This window comes from Thalassophryne amazonica, chromosome 23 (genome assembly GCF_902500255.1).
Source record: "Thalassophryne amazonica chromosome 23, fThaAma1.1, whole genome shotgun sequence".
Classification (NCBI taxonomy): domain Eukaryota; kingdom Metazoa; phylum Chordata; class Actinopteri; order Batrachoidiformes; family Batrachoididae; genus Thalassophryne; species Thalassophryne amazonica.
Genome location: NC_047125.1, coordinates 25,614,426 through 25,631,062, shown reverse-complemented (window position 1 = coordinate 25,631,062; position 16,637 = coordinate 25,614,426). Strand labels below are relative to the sequence as shown.

The following is a 16,637-nucleotide window of genomic DNA, read 5'->3' as shown; positions in this document are numbered from 1 at the left end:
ATCTTTGCAGTTTTTCTGTAGATTAAACTTAACGTGTCACAGTTGCTGACATAGATTGACACAATTAATGCCCTTTAGTATATTAAATTCATGTACTCTGTGCAGTTGGTTAACTACCTTAAATTTTTAGTTTTTTTTTTTTTCAAACCTCTTTCAATACAGTTTTGAAGAATACAATTGGCTACGGGAAAATAAGTCGTACAAAGTTGTTGATTGCACTTCTAAATTGGGGATGTTAAGAATCAGGTATGGCAAGCTTCCAGACACCTACAAATTTCCCAACAAATATGTTTATATTGTGCATCACATGTCCCGTTCCTTTAGGTCATCCACTGCACAGTGGGTAAAATTGCTCAGAGCAGTTATATTTTAGTCACAGGCTCATTGCATGATCAGAGGTTTAATACAAGTTGTAATGAGGCAGATTTTCCCACAAATAAAACAAGCATCCAGACATTTGCTTTGAGGAAGATGTTTAAAATTATTGGCATGAATTCAGCTCCTTGTTGCATCGACGACACTGCACACCAACACGGAATGTTACAAGCACTTGCATCACTGGCCGCGAGAGGGAAAGGCTGATGGCATCACACGTCGCTAATTGAAACACACTGGTGCTCCCCAAGTCATGCAGTCTAACAGACGTCAGTGCAGATTAACAAAATGATGAACAGTTTCTAATGAAGTACCTACTGAAGTGGTATCATGTAAAGTTGTAGCTGATGCTGTTTAATGTAACACCCAGAGAAAACCAAAATGTTTTGTACCAACCTCCGGAAAGAACTAGTGACCAATCTACAGTTGGTACTCTACGATGTTAGCTAAGGATTAGCAAACCATTTTTGGATATTAGCACAATTTTATGTCAAAATGATATTAACATCGACAGTCATCAGGTTTCAAGTATTGAAACACAAATAAATTATTTGACAATTTCCACCAAGAATGCATGTCTTTTTTTAATAACTAAAACTCATATGGACTTTAAAATTGTATAAAGGAACAATTCCTTATCAAGATGAAAGCAAACTTTTCACCTAGTCAAGAAATAAACATGATTAACACTGGAATGCCATGAAATAACTAGTAATATTGTGTGCAAACACATTAAAGGATCATTCCATTTGAAATCAACATCATGTCCCAGTTCATGATCTTAGATTTGCTTTATTTTCACAAATCTTGTATATTATAGACCCCGTTTGAAAAAACTCAATTATTAGGTTCATACGCCAAATAGCTTTCCTTCCAGAAAGACCCAAAATAAGGGGATGTGGCTTTTTTTGTTTATGCAGGCACTTTTTTTTTTGTTGCCAACTTTGAATAGCAAGAAAATTTCAGACATCGTCCATTTTCTCAAATGATTAATGTATGGAATATAAGGTTATGGACAATCATAACTTACTGGGTTGCATGGTATCGCTAAAATAATTCAAGACATCATGTTGATACTGTATATTTAGTTCAATTCATATTTTACTTGCCTTTGCTGGAAATACATCTCACTTAAGCATAATTCATACTTACCAGGTTGGATAATGGGTATTCATAAACACAACATAGACTTAAAAGTTATTCAAATTTATTATTGTTAAAGTTCAGTACAGTACATCGTAATATACCGTTGAAGGCATTTGACGAAAAACCCAGTGTCCATTTTACCTGCTAACCCAGACAACTTAAAGCAACCGTTGTCAAACTGTTTGGTAATTTCAGGGTTCCAACCAGTTTGGGGCCCCTTAAATAGGCGTCTGGTAGCTTGCCATAGATTTATCAGTGAAACGCAATTGATGTTGATTGAAGGGCCTCATGGACCTTCAAACTGACCTATGTCATTGTGTTAGTAAGGACTTGAAGTTGACAAGGAAGGGTGGGGAACCCTTTGGTATCAGTCATTCAAAGGATGAGAAAGAGATGGAGGAAACGTTCTTAGTTGTTTGCCGAAGAGCGTTGAAGGGTTGGAGGGTGAACATAATCGGTTAGTATTTTTGTAAGTAAAGGAAAGTCAGACACAAAAATGGTTGTTAGTACAGTTACAACAAAGGTTTGGTTCTAACAGCTGATTAGTACCACATTTTTGTTTTAGTCAATTTAGACAAAGTATCATAGGAAATCGAGGATTCTTGAAAAATCCTTGAATTTCATTGATCGAATCAGATCCAAATTTGGGCTCAATGTATTATTTATTTCATGTAAGGAAGGGATTTTTTTTTAAGAAGAAGCTAAATGAAAACATCCAAGCTAACAGAGAAACACACAAGCCATGCGCTTAAGTGGGTGAGATGACAAAGACAAACAAATATCGGAATGGAAAGCGTATGTACGGACAAAAAAGACCGACCGATAAAAAGGTGAAGACGCAACAAAACAGGTAAGTCAAGCTAATTGCAGAGCAGCGCAAAACAAGGAAAAATGGAGAATGCGGGTGGAGGATTAGCATTTTGATTGGAGATTTGTACAGGGACAGAACGAATAAAACAAAAAGCATCGAAACACAACTGCGACAGACTGATACACAGGGCTAGAGTATTGGTTTTACCCTCTGTGGATGCTGATGTTAAGACATTCTAGCCAATAGCTACATGCAAACGGGTTGCAAGAATATATTTAAAGGTGACAATGGGAGGGGGTGGAAGCAATGTAACTAATCACAGATGAACCAGAAGGAAATGGGTTTCGTAAAAAGGGGGAGGAGTTAGTGAGTTGGAATCCTCATCTTGGTGAACATAGTATTACATTTTGGAATTGCACCAAGTAATATATCCAGCGCTCTCTCAATTAACCAGAAAATCTCTTTATTTCATTAAAATATTACTGATTTGAGCTCAGAATGACTTCTGTTGAGTTTGAATCAAGAAACAGGTGCACTTCTCTTGTTCACTCAAAGACTGAAAAGCTCGCTTCCTCTTTACGTTCCCCCTTTTCTTTATCCAACATGGTAAGGTGTGAGGTCATTATTCATTTTAGTAAGTTAATTTGGACATTAACCAAAAAAAGGAAAATGAAATTAAAGTTAAAATAAATTAAACAAGTGGTAGCAGCTAACGGATTAATGGCCATATTGATATTATTAGAACACCTGATATATGCATGTATATATGTTACTCATGATATATACATATGCATATATTCCCAACGCAATCTGTATGTCAGTGAAGAAAGTGTTCCGGACATTACCAGACTCCCCGGTTTGGAGTGAACTGCTATTTATGGCAGATATTTTGAAGGTGACATAGATAGATTCATGAAAAACTGGTTAGGATAAAAAATACTGTAACTTCATCTTATCAGTTCTGTTATTCATATGCGCCCTAATGACCCTTGTCATGCTAGCTACTTTGTGTGACCACATATGCAAACTGCAGTAAACTGTCAACCTGACCATCATGTTCGAGCAGATCCTTGATGCCATCCTGCCTCCACTTTGAGTCCATACATCATTTCTACCATCCATCTTATCGCTGTTCTCATGCATATCCTGCATCATCCACATATTGTAAACATCTTTGAACTTCCAACTTCCTCATACAGTACCCAAACTCCTCCTTTGGCAATGCATTATAAGCATTCTCTATCACAAACTCACTTAATCCTTAATAGTCATCCAGCCTTCTCTCCCTCTCAATGCCTTTATCAGCACCTCAAATTACGCCCTCCACCATATCAACATACTGTCTTTTGTCAACATATTTCCGCCTCAGTCCTTTGTCACCTAACCTGACACAGATTCTTGGTCCCTCTGTGAAGCTGTCTGCTCCATATGTACTAGTCGTTTTCGCCTTACTTTGTGTTCAACGTCACCAACACCTTACCATGCGTCTTTCCTAAGCCTTTTCCAACCCTTTCATCATCTTTCACTGCAACCCCGTGTACTTGTTCACCTCATGGTAACCAGAGTTTGCTTTTCTTTTAAGAATTACCTTCATCACTCAAATGCCCTAATTTGACTGATGACCACATCTGCCAACTGTGTTTAGGTATTTTGTTAAAACTTGTTCCTTGTTCTTGCAACTGCTCATTCCACTCCCCATGTGATGGTAACTATGCTAAGCATGGTTACCTGCATGAAGTCATATGCTAGTAACAGTTTGTACTGATTTTACAATGGCCCATCACTAACCAGACACCCCGTTTCAGTGTAAAAATGTATGGCACAAATACCGCTTTGTGCCACACAAGGAAATCTGGTCGTCCCCGGAAAACTATCTTCACTGGCATATCATAACCAACAACAACAATAAAAGAAAAACAAAAGTTTGGGAAGAGGGTCAAGTGTCTTCATGCAAGGGGTAAGGTCAGAAACAGTTAAAAAACAAAACAAACAAAATGTTAGTGTTAATAGGGGGCTGGTCGCACATTTTTCCAGATTTTACAATCCCAAATAAGAATATGGTTCAGGGCGGTATGGAAAATACAAATAAAAAATATATATAAAACACCCGATGATTCTTACATTTACTTTGACTTTTATTTCACTGCAGACAGTATGAACCCAATGTAGTTCATATTTTGTGTGGTAATATTTATTTCTTTTTGACCTCTTTTTAATGTTGCCACTCAGCACTTAAGACATTTTGACATTGAGGATATGAAGCAGTGAAACATTTCAGGTGTTATTTTGACACATTGTTCTGCAAACACGTCTTAGATTTTGGACTTGTTGCTGAAAACAGCCTTTCTTTCATAAAATATCTCTAATACTGATTTGTCTGACCTCATATAGTTCCACTGATGACTCCAAGCCTAGAGAAGTTGATGCTGCTTCTTGACAAGGTTAATGCAAGGCTTGTGTTTGCAAATTAATAATTAAAGTGGCATTTGTGAATGTAACACCATATTGTGGTGTTTGCCAAATTTTCCCAAAGTAATCACTTACTCATGTGGCTATATCAGCTATTAATGAAGGGCAGTTCCTGATGCAGTGCCTTCTGAACCCTTGCCCTTTATGCACTTCACTTGTTTAATGATAACCATGCAAATCCCTTCCATTTTTTTCACTGAGGAAGATTGTTTTAAAGCATTTCAATAGTTTTCCCAAACTTTTTGCCAAACTGGAGATCCTCTACCCCTTTTGTTCTTCAAAGACTCAGCCTTTCATGGATACTGCTTTGGTACCGAACAACAATAACAATCTCCCGTTGACATCACTTCTTTGAAATAGCATCACCATTCAATTTATTTTACGTCATTTCTAGCCCCAAATTGTCCCGGTCCTGACTTTTTTTGGAATGTATTGTCGGCCATAAGTGCGGGAAAAGATGGATATTAATAGATGGAAGGAAGATGAACCAACAAAACATCAAATATTTTGGAGTCATACTGTCTGAGATGACACAAAAGTCAAAGTAAATGTAAAAAATACTGTGGGGGAGGTTGTTATCTGCATTTTCCATCCCATTGCAAGTTGTTTTTTTTTTCTTTCTTATTTGGGGTTGTAGATTGTCCACAACAATGGACACAGAGTTTTACTTGATCAGAAAGTCCACTGAGAGAAAGCAAACCTGATTTTTAGCTCATCAGTATCACCGTTTACTAGCGCACATGACAAAACAATAAGCTGTTCCAACGAATTCTAGTTCCTGAAATAAGATTCTAGAGGATCAAACAGATCAAAAAGTCAAAGCACTTAATTGTGTGCTTTTGCGAGTAAAATACTGTAGAAACAAGTACTCCAGGTCCAGGAGAACATCCATCTTGAGCGTAAATCAGCCAACGGCCTCTAATGGGATCAAGCCCTTATTTGAGGCCTATGCTACAGTGAGGGCTTCAACCACTAAATCAAATTGTAAATAGTTTTGTGATTCAATAAAGCACAACATAGATATGATAGGGTGCAGAGGTCCGACTCTGAAAACACAGTCGGATATCTTACTGTGCGTTGGCTCCCAGAGCACGGAAAGTAACTGACCTGAAGTACACCTTTTGTTTGAAGTTTCTCTCAATGGATTTAAAGAAGCCTTTAAAAAAAAAAGACTGCTGTGTCCGCCCGCTGGTGGAGGAGCCAGTGAATTTTTGGTTGCAATGCAAGTAAATTCTTGGCAAAACCTGTAAATATATTTTATTCGGTCCTGCATTAAATGACAGGGATCAAGATTTGAAATTGTTCATATTGTTCGACGTGCTACACTGTATCTTTCGGCGTCGAATTCTGAATTAAATTATGTGGATTACTAAACAATTATAATTATGACTGGTTTGCAACATCTGGGTAATGGGATGAACACGGTCAACGCGTATTTTGGTATTTCAAATGTGGCATTCTCAGTATCAACTGATTTGTCAAGACAAGTCATTTAAGTCCACGTTTGTGAAAATCTGAGCAATTTTCACATTTTTCCCAGCAATGTGGCCTTTGAGCTTTTAACTCCAAGAAAAGCATCAAAAATACATCAATATATACTGTTTCTGAATTGTGATGACAATTTTGCATGAATTTGATATTGTAGACCCCTGGAATGTAAGGATTTCTTGATAATTCCGCAAAATAGGGGAAAATGTCATAGCTAACAACATAATCATAGAATAACATTTTTATACATTATTGACAGACTTTTTAAAACTTCCCATAAACCTTTCATATTTGGCGGTTGCAGCAGTTGGTGGGGCGAGAGTGCTTACGGCACACACGAGACTTTGTGTTAAAAAAATCATGGAACTGTCAGAAATATATGTTTGAAATTTCTTTCATGGTTGTGCAAAAATAAGTACAAGGGCCTTCCATAAAGTTTTTACACTATTGGTTTGTACAAGAATAATGTTAACAAATTGTTTTTATTATTAAATTATTGGCAGAAACATAGGACATTACTGCATGAAGCTTATTTTTTGTAGAACCAAATAATGTAATAACATCCTGTTAATGTCATCATGAATTAGGTTATTGGTTCATAGGTAATTGCATTACTGTTTGAAACATTTTATAGCAATATCTGTTATTGGGTAAATAAATTTTACCCAGTAACAATAATAATTATAGCAATCTGTTAATTTAAGATGATATTATATTATTGACTGAAACATTTTATTACATTATGGCAAGATTTTTCAATTATCGGGTTTGAAAAGCAGTAAAGATAATGCAAATTTAAAAAAGTCTTTGTTTTGGCTTGTAAGACAGACTTTATTTATTTATTTTTGCCAAGAATGAAAATGTATTGCACAAATATCCCACATCTGACACCAAACACCCCTCCACTACACCTCGAAATGTTCTTCGAAGAATATGAATTGGGAAGAAATGGGGATTAACAAAAATAAAATCAAATAAACATTCAGTATCTGATACTCAGTTGAAAGATTTTGCATTTATTATTCTTTATTTCTTCATAAGGATAGCATCTGAAGTAAAAGGAACTTAAAAAAACAAAAATAAGTAAAAATTAATAGTAAAATAACATTTTCAAGATTTAAATCGATTGAATTTTTTAATGGAAGACCTCTTTTGATGAAAACATTACGCATTATCAGGAAGGGGAGAATTGTATGGCAATAAAAAAAAGCAATAACATATATAGAGGGCTTCAAAAACACAGAGGTGGAGTTTGTCAACTACCTTGGAATTGATGGCAGATTGTACTTTCAGTAAAGCAAACAGAATAGAAAGAGGTAACGGAAAACCCAGGGCAAACCAAAGTATAAGACAATTAGAATGATATCTACCATATAATGCAGTTTGTTTACCATAGCGTGTCCAATGCCTGCGTGCTTTAGGAGAAAACAGGGGGAGGAGAAAGGAAAAAAATGACAAACCTTAAACTGAAGAAACCACACCTGAGAAAATCCCGCCTAAAAAAGTGGGGGGTAAAAAAGGCGGGAGAATCGCTTTTTTTTAAGCAAAACCAGCTTCTTTTCTCAAGACTTCAAGCAAACACTCGATAAGATTATCAAATATAATTGAAAATAATGTATTTTTTTGTTGTTTATACAGTAAAACACCCAAATAAAGAAATAAAGAAAGCAATAGTGTTGGTATGTCATCCTTCAAAGGGTCGTCCACAAAACAAATCCAAAACAAAAAGGATAACAATACAGTTGTTAGTATGTAAATTGCAAGTTAATTATCAAAAAAACAGATGGTTGACATTCCGTGGATGAAAAGTGTTAGTTGTTGAAATCATAAAAGGCAAAGGTGGGGGGGGGGGGGGGGGGGGGAGACAAAAATTCACCAATGAAAGGAATCAAATTGGAAAACTTCAAAAGCTTGTTGTTAGTAAAAAAAAAAAAAAATACATTAGTCAGCAAATCAACGTTCACGTAAGGGAGGGGTTGGACGGATTTCGATGGGGCTGGGGGGGTAGGGAACGAGAGGGAAAGTAGATCTGATCACTGGGCGTGGCCAATCATGTTTGCAATGTTTGATACTGTCAAATATTTATTATTGGACTCATGACCAGTCAGAGGGGGGTGGGGTGGTTGCTTTTGGTAGGAAAGGAAACGAGGAGAGAAGGATGTATTATCTGAGAAGTGGGCGTGGCTGCCGGAAGTGGGCGTGACCAATCGGATTTGGAACAATTGGATAGATGTCGTTCCCAACATATAATTTTCTCCGATTTTCATTAACGGACAAGTGTAAAACCTGCAGTAGAAAATCCAAAATATATATTTTTATTTATTTATTTATTTATTTTTTGACAATTCATGATTTCAAATTCACCTGGTCAAATGAGAAATTAACTTCAAAGTAAAGCGTAGAAAGACTTAAAGAGTGAGAGTGACAGAAAGAATTGCAATGAAACATTAACATTCGAGCATCTGCAGAATCCTGAAAAACAAACACATGTTCCATCAATACAAGTCAAAATGCATTTTTTTATTAAAACAATCACATGCCATGCACAAAATAACCCTAAAATGTAAAATTAGCTCATCTTTGCCCCATGGTGTACCTATGTTGTAGGTATAAAGTGTTTTCCATATACTGCAAGGAAAATAAATCTTCAGCAATCAGCTTATCTGCACCCAAGGTTTTATCTGTGACATAAGTGGAAAAGGTGCACTGTGTGATGCCCGAGTTATACTTAAAAAAAAAAAAAAAAACTCCTGCTTCCCAGGGTGTACCTGTAGTATAAGTCTCAAATGGATAAATATGCCATCTGAGTTACTGTATTCACAAGGTGGTGGAAAAAAACACTACATCCTCATTAATAAGCAAATACATGCACTAAGCAATTCAAAAATGTAATTTGCTCATCTGTTGCCCAGGGTATATGTATGAAGTATGAAGTATTATCAAAAGTAAGTATGAAGTGTTATCAAATATGAATTTGGAGTTAAAGTGGAGAAAAGAAAAAAAAGAATTCATGCTCATTAATGTGCTAATATATACATTCAATAACTCTAAAATCAAATCAGCTCATTTGGTTCCTCAAGGTGTACCTGCGGTGTAAGCCTCAAGTGCCCAGTATATATTGTTATTTTATTATTGTGTTCACAAGGCTGTATCCACACACATACACTCAGATAAAACCAGCACAATATCAGCTCCCGCAAATGGATATGTGTGTATTTATGCACTGGGTGTTTATATACTCACGTTCTGTGTGTGTGTGTGTGTGTGTGTGTGTGTGTGTGTGTGTGTGTGTGTGTGTGTGTGGGAGCTGAGTGGACATGGAAATGGTAAACAGTCCCCTTGTTGCTGGCCGGCACACCCTCTTTTCATAGCGGAGGTCATGGCACGTTGATCCCACCAGTACCCCACACTGACTAATGAGTGCTCTTAATCTGTTAATTAGGTAAATAAGATCCACTGGTGGGCGTTGATTTGCATATTATAAACACATTCCACTCCCATGTCAATGAGCGCGCACAACAAAAACAAACAAACAAAAAGATTGGATTGCGAGCTCAAAAACTCAATTTCAACACAGTGACGCTGACCTTAACCCAAATTTGTTGCTGCTTTCTTTACCTCATAGTGAGACCATGACAACACTTCTTTGCAAGTTTTAAGTTCATCACAACAGAACGCTTTTAAAAATAAATACATTGATAAATAAACACATCAGCCGACACCGAAAGTTAAGAAAACGCCGTTCAAGGGTTTTACCCAAACAGCAAAATGCCAGTACGGCAGTGCCAAAACATGCAGTTCCTCAAATGCCCACTTGAGGTTCTTCCAAAACGGAATCAATCCCTGTGGAACTCACGGAAGTGGGTCATAATTTTTAATGCACATACAAAAGCAAACGGTTTCCAGAACCATGACACGGTACCCAAAAATATGATTTAACAAACACCCGAACCAGTTAGCCTGTTAGCTTAGTTTGTCGGTAATTGTTCAGAATAAAAGGCATGTTTGGGCTTCATTTGTCCCGCCCAGATTGTGAATGGTGTTCCTATGCTCCACCCCTTTATTCAAATACGGGTTTGTGGTGATGGAGGCGGAGTAAGTGTTGCCAACATAGCAACACCCAGAGCAGCGGTTTTTGGCCTTCAAAACCTCTCTAACGGGTGTCGAGAAAAATCCTACGGGGGTCGTCACACATGGTTTGTCCAGTATACAATTATGAGTGAGGTTTACTCGTGCTGCATTCAATGGAAACTCGGAACTTTGAATTTCCAACTTACATTGAACACAGCTTTGATAAAATATTAAAAATATAAATTTAGCTCGTCTTAGTACCGAGAACTAACACAGTACAATATCAAACTGCTGTCTTACATACTGAATCCAGTAAAATTTTAGTGTGAAATATGTCCAGAATTTATTCCGATTTATTCCCAACACGTTGTCTGTTCGCGTATGTTTGCTAGCCGTGTTTGCCGCTGTGTTTCCGTTTCCTGTTTACGTTGTTCTTTGACCATTTCAGTTCTAACTGTAGGTCAACCACATATAGTACGCTGATACACTATGCCATTGGAGGACCGGAGCCGTCCCCGTGTCATCGATGATGTCACCACTGAACGTGTGTCATGGCGACGTCATCAACATTTTAACCCACGCGGGTCAAAATTCTCAGCATTTTACAGAAATGTTCACAAATCCTTTAACTGAAGGCAAAGATACAAAAGTGTTGTAGTACTGATAAGGAGAATCAGTTACACACCAGGGAACCGCCCTCTCGGATGGCAACCATGCAGGTAGACAGGCATGTTCATATTATTATAATTTTTTAAGGTAAATATGCTCCTTTTTGGTTCTCAGACTTGTTTGTAACTTTGCAGTGAGCAGTGTGTGCGCGGATCCCCTGCCGCGGCGGTCCGTCACGCTCTCTCTAATTGACCCTTGAGGGAAAACCGAGCCTACAAACGGCGAGGTTTGTTGACGGGGGCTGAAGCTCGCGTGTAAACAGTTCCAGTCCCAGACAAACAGCTTTGTGCCGCGTCTGTCTCAAAGAGCATCTTGGGCTGGAACATTTTCATGTTTTATAGATCCAGGATAGGAAGTCCCGGGGGAATGCGCTGATGCTGTTAGCATGCTAACCCACTATATTGTGCATTACATTGATTACAGAAGAGCGGCACCATTCCGACTCGTATCGATGACAGTTTGTGCAGAGTTGCTGATTTTGATGCATTTGTCACAGCGGCTATTACTGAAGTGCGTCGACCAGCAAATAAGCTGGATAAATATTTAATGACAAAGCTGTGAAAGTGATCAATGGATTGTGCACTCGAGCCCAGATTCCCACTCCAGATATATTTATCAGTGTAGCCGAGCAACCTCGGAGACTTATGACCGATTTCCAATTTAGTGCTTTCGAAGTAAGTGATAAAATCAACGCTGCAGAAAAAAGTATTCTGAGACAGGAGGAGGTGGGAGTTATATTTTTCATAGACTGGATGTGTGGCTGCAGAAACACACTCAGATTTTATGCATGTTTTTCCTGTTCCTGTTTGGCCAAACTCCACAACTCCTCACTCGGGGGAGGAGGAATAACAGGAAGACAGGGGACGGGAAGGAGAGTAGCCAGTACCATGATGTTATCCAGAAGTAGATGATGGCAAAAGAGATTGCTCGAAATTTGTCCAATCCTCTAAGAGATGTTCTCTCAAATGGCCACACATAGTTAGACCCCTGTGGAACCCCATATTTCATATTCATATTTGTACTGTGTTTGTTTTATGAAAATTGTAACCTGGATATACTGGCACAGGCACACTGTCTCCACCCATCAGTCTGGTTATTTGTGCATGTGGTGCAGCAGCCTGTTGTGGTGTGCTCACTGTCTGTGTCCTGTGGTTAGTTCTTTATCTTTGTTCAGGTATTTTGTAGTCATTGTCTGCTGTCTTTGTCCTATTATTAATTCATTGTGTTCTGTCTCCTGTCCATGCCTTTGTGTTTGTTGGTCATTAGTCTTCATCAAGTGTTTCTTAGGTTTATCATGTTTTGTTCCCCTGTTTGCACTTTGTACACTTTTGATTTCCATGTTTGTTTTTTGCTGTGAGTTCTTAGTTTTGTTTTTGTTTTTATTCCCTTCTTCGGTTGTGTTTTGTTCCCCTGTTTGCACTTTGTACACTTTTGAGTTCCATGTTTGTTTTTGCCTTGAGTACTTGGTTTTGTTTTTCATTTTATTCCCTTCTTCAGTTGTGTTTTGTTCCCCTGTTTTGCACTTTTGATTTCCATGTTTGTTTTTACCTTGAATACTTGGTTTTGTTTGTGGTTTTGTTATTTCCTTCTTCAGTTGTGTTTTGTTCCCCTGTTTGCACTTTGTACACTTTTGATTTCCATGTTTGTTTTTGCTATGAGGACGTGGTTTTGTTTTGCTTTTATTCCCTTCTTCGGTTGTGTTTTGGTCATGTGCATTTCAACCCGATCTCCCTTATTCACACCCATCATTCATTTGATCATTAGCTCCTCCGTGTATATAAGCAGCACCCTTTCCTTGGTTAGTTTGGCAGTTTCTTCGTGTTGGTTCCTCTTGTGTAGTCTCAATTGTAAGTACCTTGAGATCCTTTGCCATCCCCTGTGGCAGCTGTGTTTAGTGTTTGTGTTTTGACCATTTTTTGTTCCCTTTGGATTGGATTTTGCGTTGTGTTGTTTTTGGGCCCCTTTTTCCCCCACATCCCATTGGCGTTGTTTGTCGGACTGGATTCTTGTTGTTGTATAATAAATCACTTGTGTGGTCACCTCACCTCCAGTTTTGCGGCTGCCACCAAATTTGGTTTGGTTCTGACATTGTTAAAATGTAACACAGCCAGGGTTGAGTACTAAAGACACTCTGGAGGTGACCCCAGATGGATGGAGGGGGAGCGGGCGTCAATTCAGAATTGCTTTTCCTGGTTCATTCCAATCACTCGCCATTCACTCCGGTCTGGCTCCAAGTAATGGAAACTGGCATGTGGGCTTCAGGTGCGAAAGAAAACTAAATGTCACTGCAATTACACCAGAGAGAGGAGCCGGCAAACAAATAGAAGATTGTTGCCGCTACATATGGAAACTACCCTGCATAATACAGCGTACTGCAATCCAGTCGCAGTCTATTACGTGTCCTAGCAACATCATGGCCATCTCTGAATGACATATATTGTCTGGTGAAGTCTGTTGTGTCTGGTCCTCTGCTGCAATCTGTTTTTTAATCTTCCCATTTGTGCCTCGCCCAACATTTGCTTCCACCTGTTTGAGAGCTCTAATGGTGCAGAGATGTTATCTGATTATAGGTCGAGACAGCAGGATGAGTAAACACCAAAGTGCTGCAGCAGGTAAATGAGGCTGAAGAGTGACGCGTGCGGCTGGATATGCTAATTCAGTGTAAATGCGATGCAAATTAGATTTTTCTCCCTCTCTCTCTCGCTTTCAAATGCAGCAAACTTTCTACTTGCTATCAAATAGCCAGCCTGATGTTTTAGTGCGATCGCCACAAACTGTTGAACCTCGAACGCATCGTAAGGGGAGGGTACTTTTTAACGGCATTATTTCGTAAGCATGTGGCATGTGATTGGTCGTAAGAAATGACAAATGGATCACAACACTGTTCATCCATCCATCGCCCAGGTGACTGAATTAAAATGCGTTTATCATGGAGACATTCAATTTTAACTCAAGGGGTTTTACAAAAATATTACATTTCGGAACTGCGGGCCGTTTTTCTACATAGTCCCTGTGTTTGATATGAAGTTTTATCCAATCTGTGGTCAATCTGTCTATCTACGTGTCTGGCTAGCTAGCTAACGAGATAGCTAGCTAGACGGACAGGCGGCTATGTAGGCAGCCAGCTATCCCAAACCATAGAGGTGAGAAAACAAAGAAACAAACAAAAAACAAGAGCAGACATTGTCATTTGCTACAACAGCCAGTCATTTTTGGTTTTAGTCTGACAATTTATGTATTTTGAAACCTTTATTTTCATTACAGGGTTGGTGCACTTGGGAAATGCATTGCTTCTCCAAACGTGGTTATGTTTGCTTAAGCTAATGTTAGCTTAACCTTAGCTGAACATTCAGTGGGTCCCACGATTTACCCAGACTGACTGCAAATACGAGGTCTGTGATAAAAGTAACGGACCTTATTATTTTTTTCAAAAATCATATGGATTTGAATCACGTGTGATTACATCAGACATGCTTGAACCCTCGTGGGCATGCGAGAGTTTTTTTCACGCCTGTCGGTTACGTCATTCGCCTGTGGGCAGTCTTTGAGTGAGGAGTCGCCCACCCTCTCGTCGATTTTTTCATTATTTATGAATGGCTCAGAGACTGCTGCTTTGTTTGATCAAAATTTTTTCAAAACTGTAAGGCACAACTGAGTGGACACCATTCGATAAATTCAGCTGGTTTTCGGTAAAAATTTTAACGGCTGATGAGAGATTTTGGTCTGGTAGTGTCACTTTAAGTACGGCCCACGGCGCCTGACGGTGATCTGCGCTTCGAGGCGGCAGCGTCTCGCCGTTTCAAGTTGAAAACTTCCACATTTCAGGCTCTGTTGACCCAGTAAGTCGTCAGAGAACAGAGAACTTTCAGAAGAAGTTGGCATGAGGAGTTTATTCGGACATTCCACTGTTAACAGACATTTTGTAATGAAAGAACGTGCGGGCAGAGTCACATGTCGGGCCGGACCCGACCGCGGGGGGGTCGCGACAGGAAAAGCACCTCCGTTGGAAACCTTAACGGGCAAGTTGGAACATGCCCAAGCTGTTAAACAATTTCTCAGTTACTCACTTGTTGAAAGTCATCAAAAGCCACCTGAATTTTACAAATGGTTTTCAACACGGAGGTGTTTTTCCTGTCGCGGCGCACACAGATTTGCCGAGTCGTCACGGAAATGACTCGCCGAATTTCTTTCATTACAAAATGTCCTTAAACAGTGGAATGTCCGCATAAAGTCCTCATGCCGGCCTGTTCTGAATCTTCTCTGTTCTCTCACGACGTCCTGGGTGAATTAAGCCTTAAATTAGGATGTTTTCAGGTCGAAACAGGCCGACGACGGCGCCTGGAAGCGCTGCGTGACGTCCATGGGAAGTCCTTACAGCGAAAAAAACACCCCATAATCTCTCATCAGCCATTAAACTTTTCACAGAAAACCAGCTTAATTTCTCGAATAGTGTCCACTCGGATATTCCTCACAGGTCCAGAAAAAATGTTGATAAAGCAACGCGCGCCGTCCGCAGCGGCTATTCAGACAAAGAGATTCCGACGGGTGGGGTGGAGCACTCCTCACTCAAGGCCTGCCCACAGGTGAATGATGTCACCGACATGCATGAAAAAACTCACGCATGCGCACGAGGGTTCAAGCTTGTCTGACGTAAAAACGTATGAATCAAATCCATTTATTTTTTGAAAAAAATAAAAAGGACCGCTTTTTTCATCACAGACCTCGTATGAGTAAATTAAGTACTTTTATTTGATTTTTTGGTGGCATTTTGTAAATGCTGAAATGCACTCTATCGTACCCCTGTGAACAAATCAAGCGCAACTCTCTTCTTCTATGGTGGATAAGGGCAGCAGATGTCCTTAATGTTGCATTGCTGCCACCTTCTGCATCAGTCTGTTATTGCAGTACTAAATCCCCTTGATGAGTCCAGCGTCTTTCAAGTAGTTAATAAGTCAACACTTACCCCTCCCACTTGACCGTATGTCTAAAATACTTCCTATAGAAAGTTCTTTCAGGCCTATTCTTCTAAATTCTGAGAGAAGCTCTGGCCTTTCTCTGGAATATTTATCACAGTACACGAGGACATGCTCTCTGTCTGTGTCTGTGGACATATTCCACCATACATACCCTTTATTTTACCTCAAAAAAGAAATCTAACCAGATTGAACCTTCAAAACACTTTTAAAAATTATGCTGTTGCATTACTGTTTTTCCTTTTCCCCAAAGGCCCAAAAAGCAAATTATATAAAATTTGCAACTCAACTTCAAAACAATAATGGTGAATATTTCAAATTTGTATTATTATATTTACAGTATCAAAAATACCCCTCCTCTGGCTGTTGCATACAAACTGCCTTGACCATTCCACACTTTAAAATAATAATAGTAATAATAATAAAAATCAATGCTATTATCATGACGAAATTTGCTGTAAGGAGCAGGTTAATGGAACTACTGGAATATTGAGCCAGGGGTGATTCACCAGCTGCACAGCAGACATGTTGCTAAGTGACAAATTGCTAGCAACCAGGAATGAGAGAGCCGGAGTGAAAATGTGTGTGTGAGAGAGAGCAAGAGAGAGAGAGAAATTGATTGGTTCTCTCTTAGG

General features: G+C 39.0%; 1 protein-coding gene across 1 annotated transcript in view; it reads right to left on the bottom strand.

Moving 5' to 3' along the window:
- LOC117505418 (neurexin-2-like) overlaps positions 1–16,637 on the bottom strand; it is a gene marked incomplete at its 5' end in the record, with an annotated part of 131,807 nt that overhangs the window by 103,869 nt on the left and 11,301 nt on the right. The window contains one exon of the mRNA XM_034165063.1: positions 7,681–7,704. Within this exon, the coding sequence (XP_034020954.1) occupies positions 7,681–7,704 (24 nt within the window). The remainder of the gene's footprint in view (positions 1–7,680; positions 7,705–16,637) is intronic.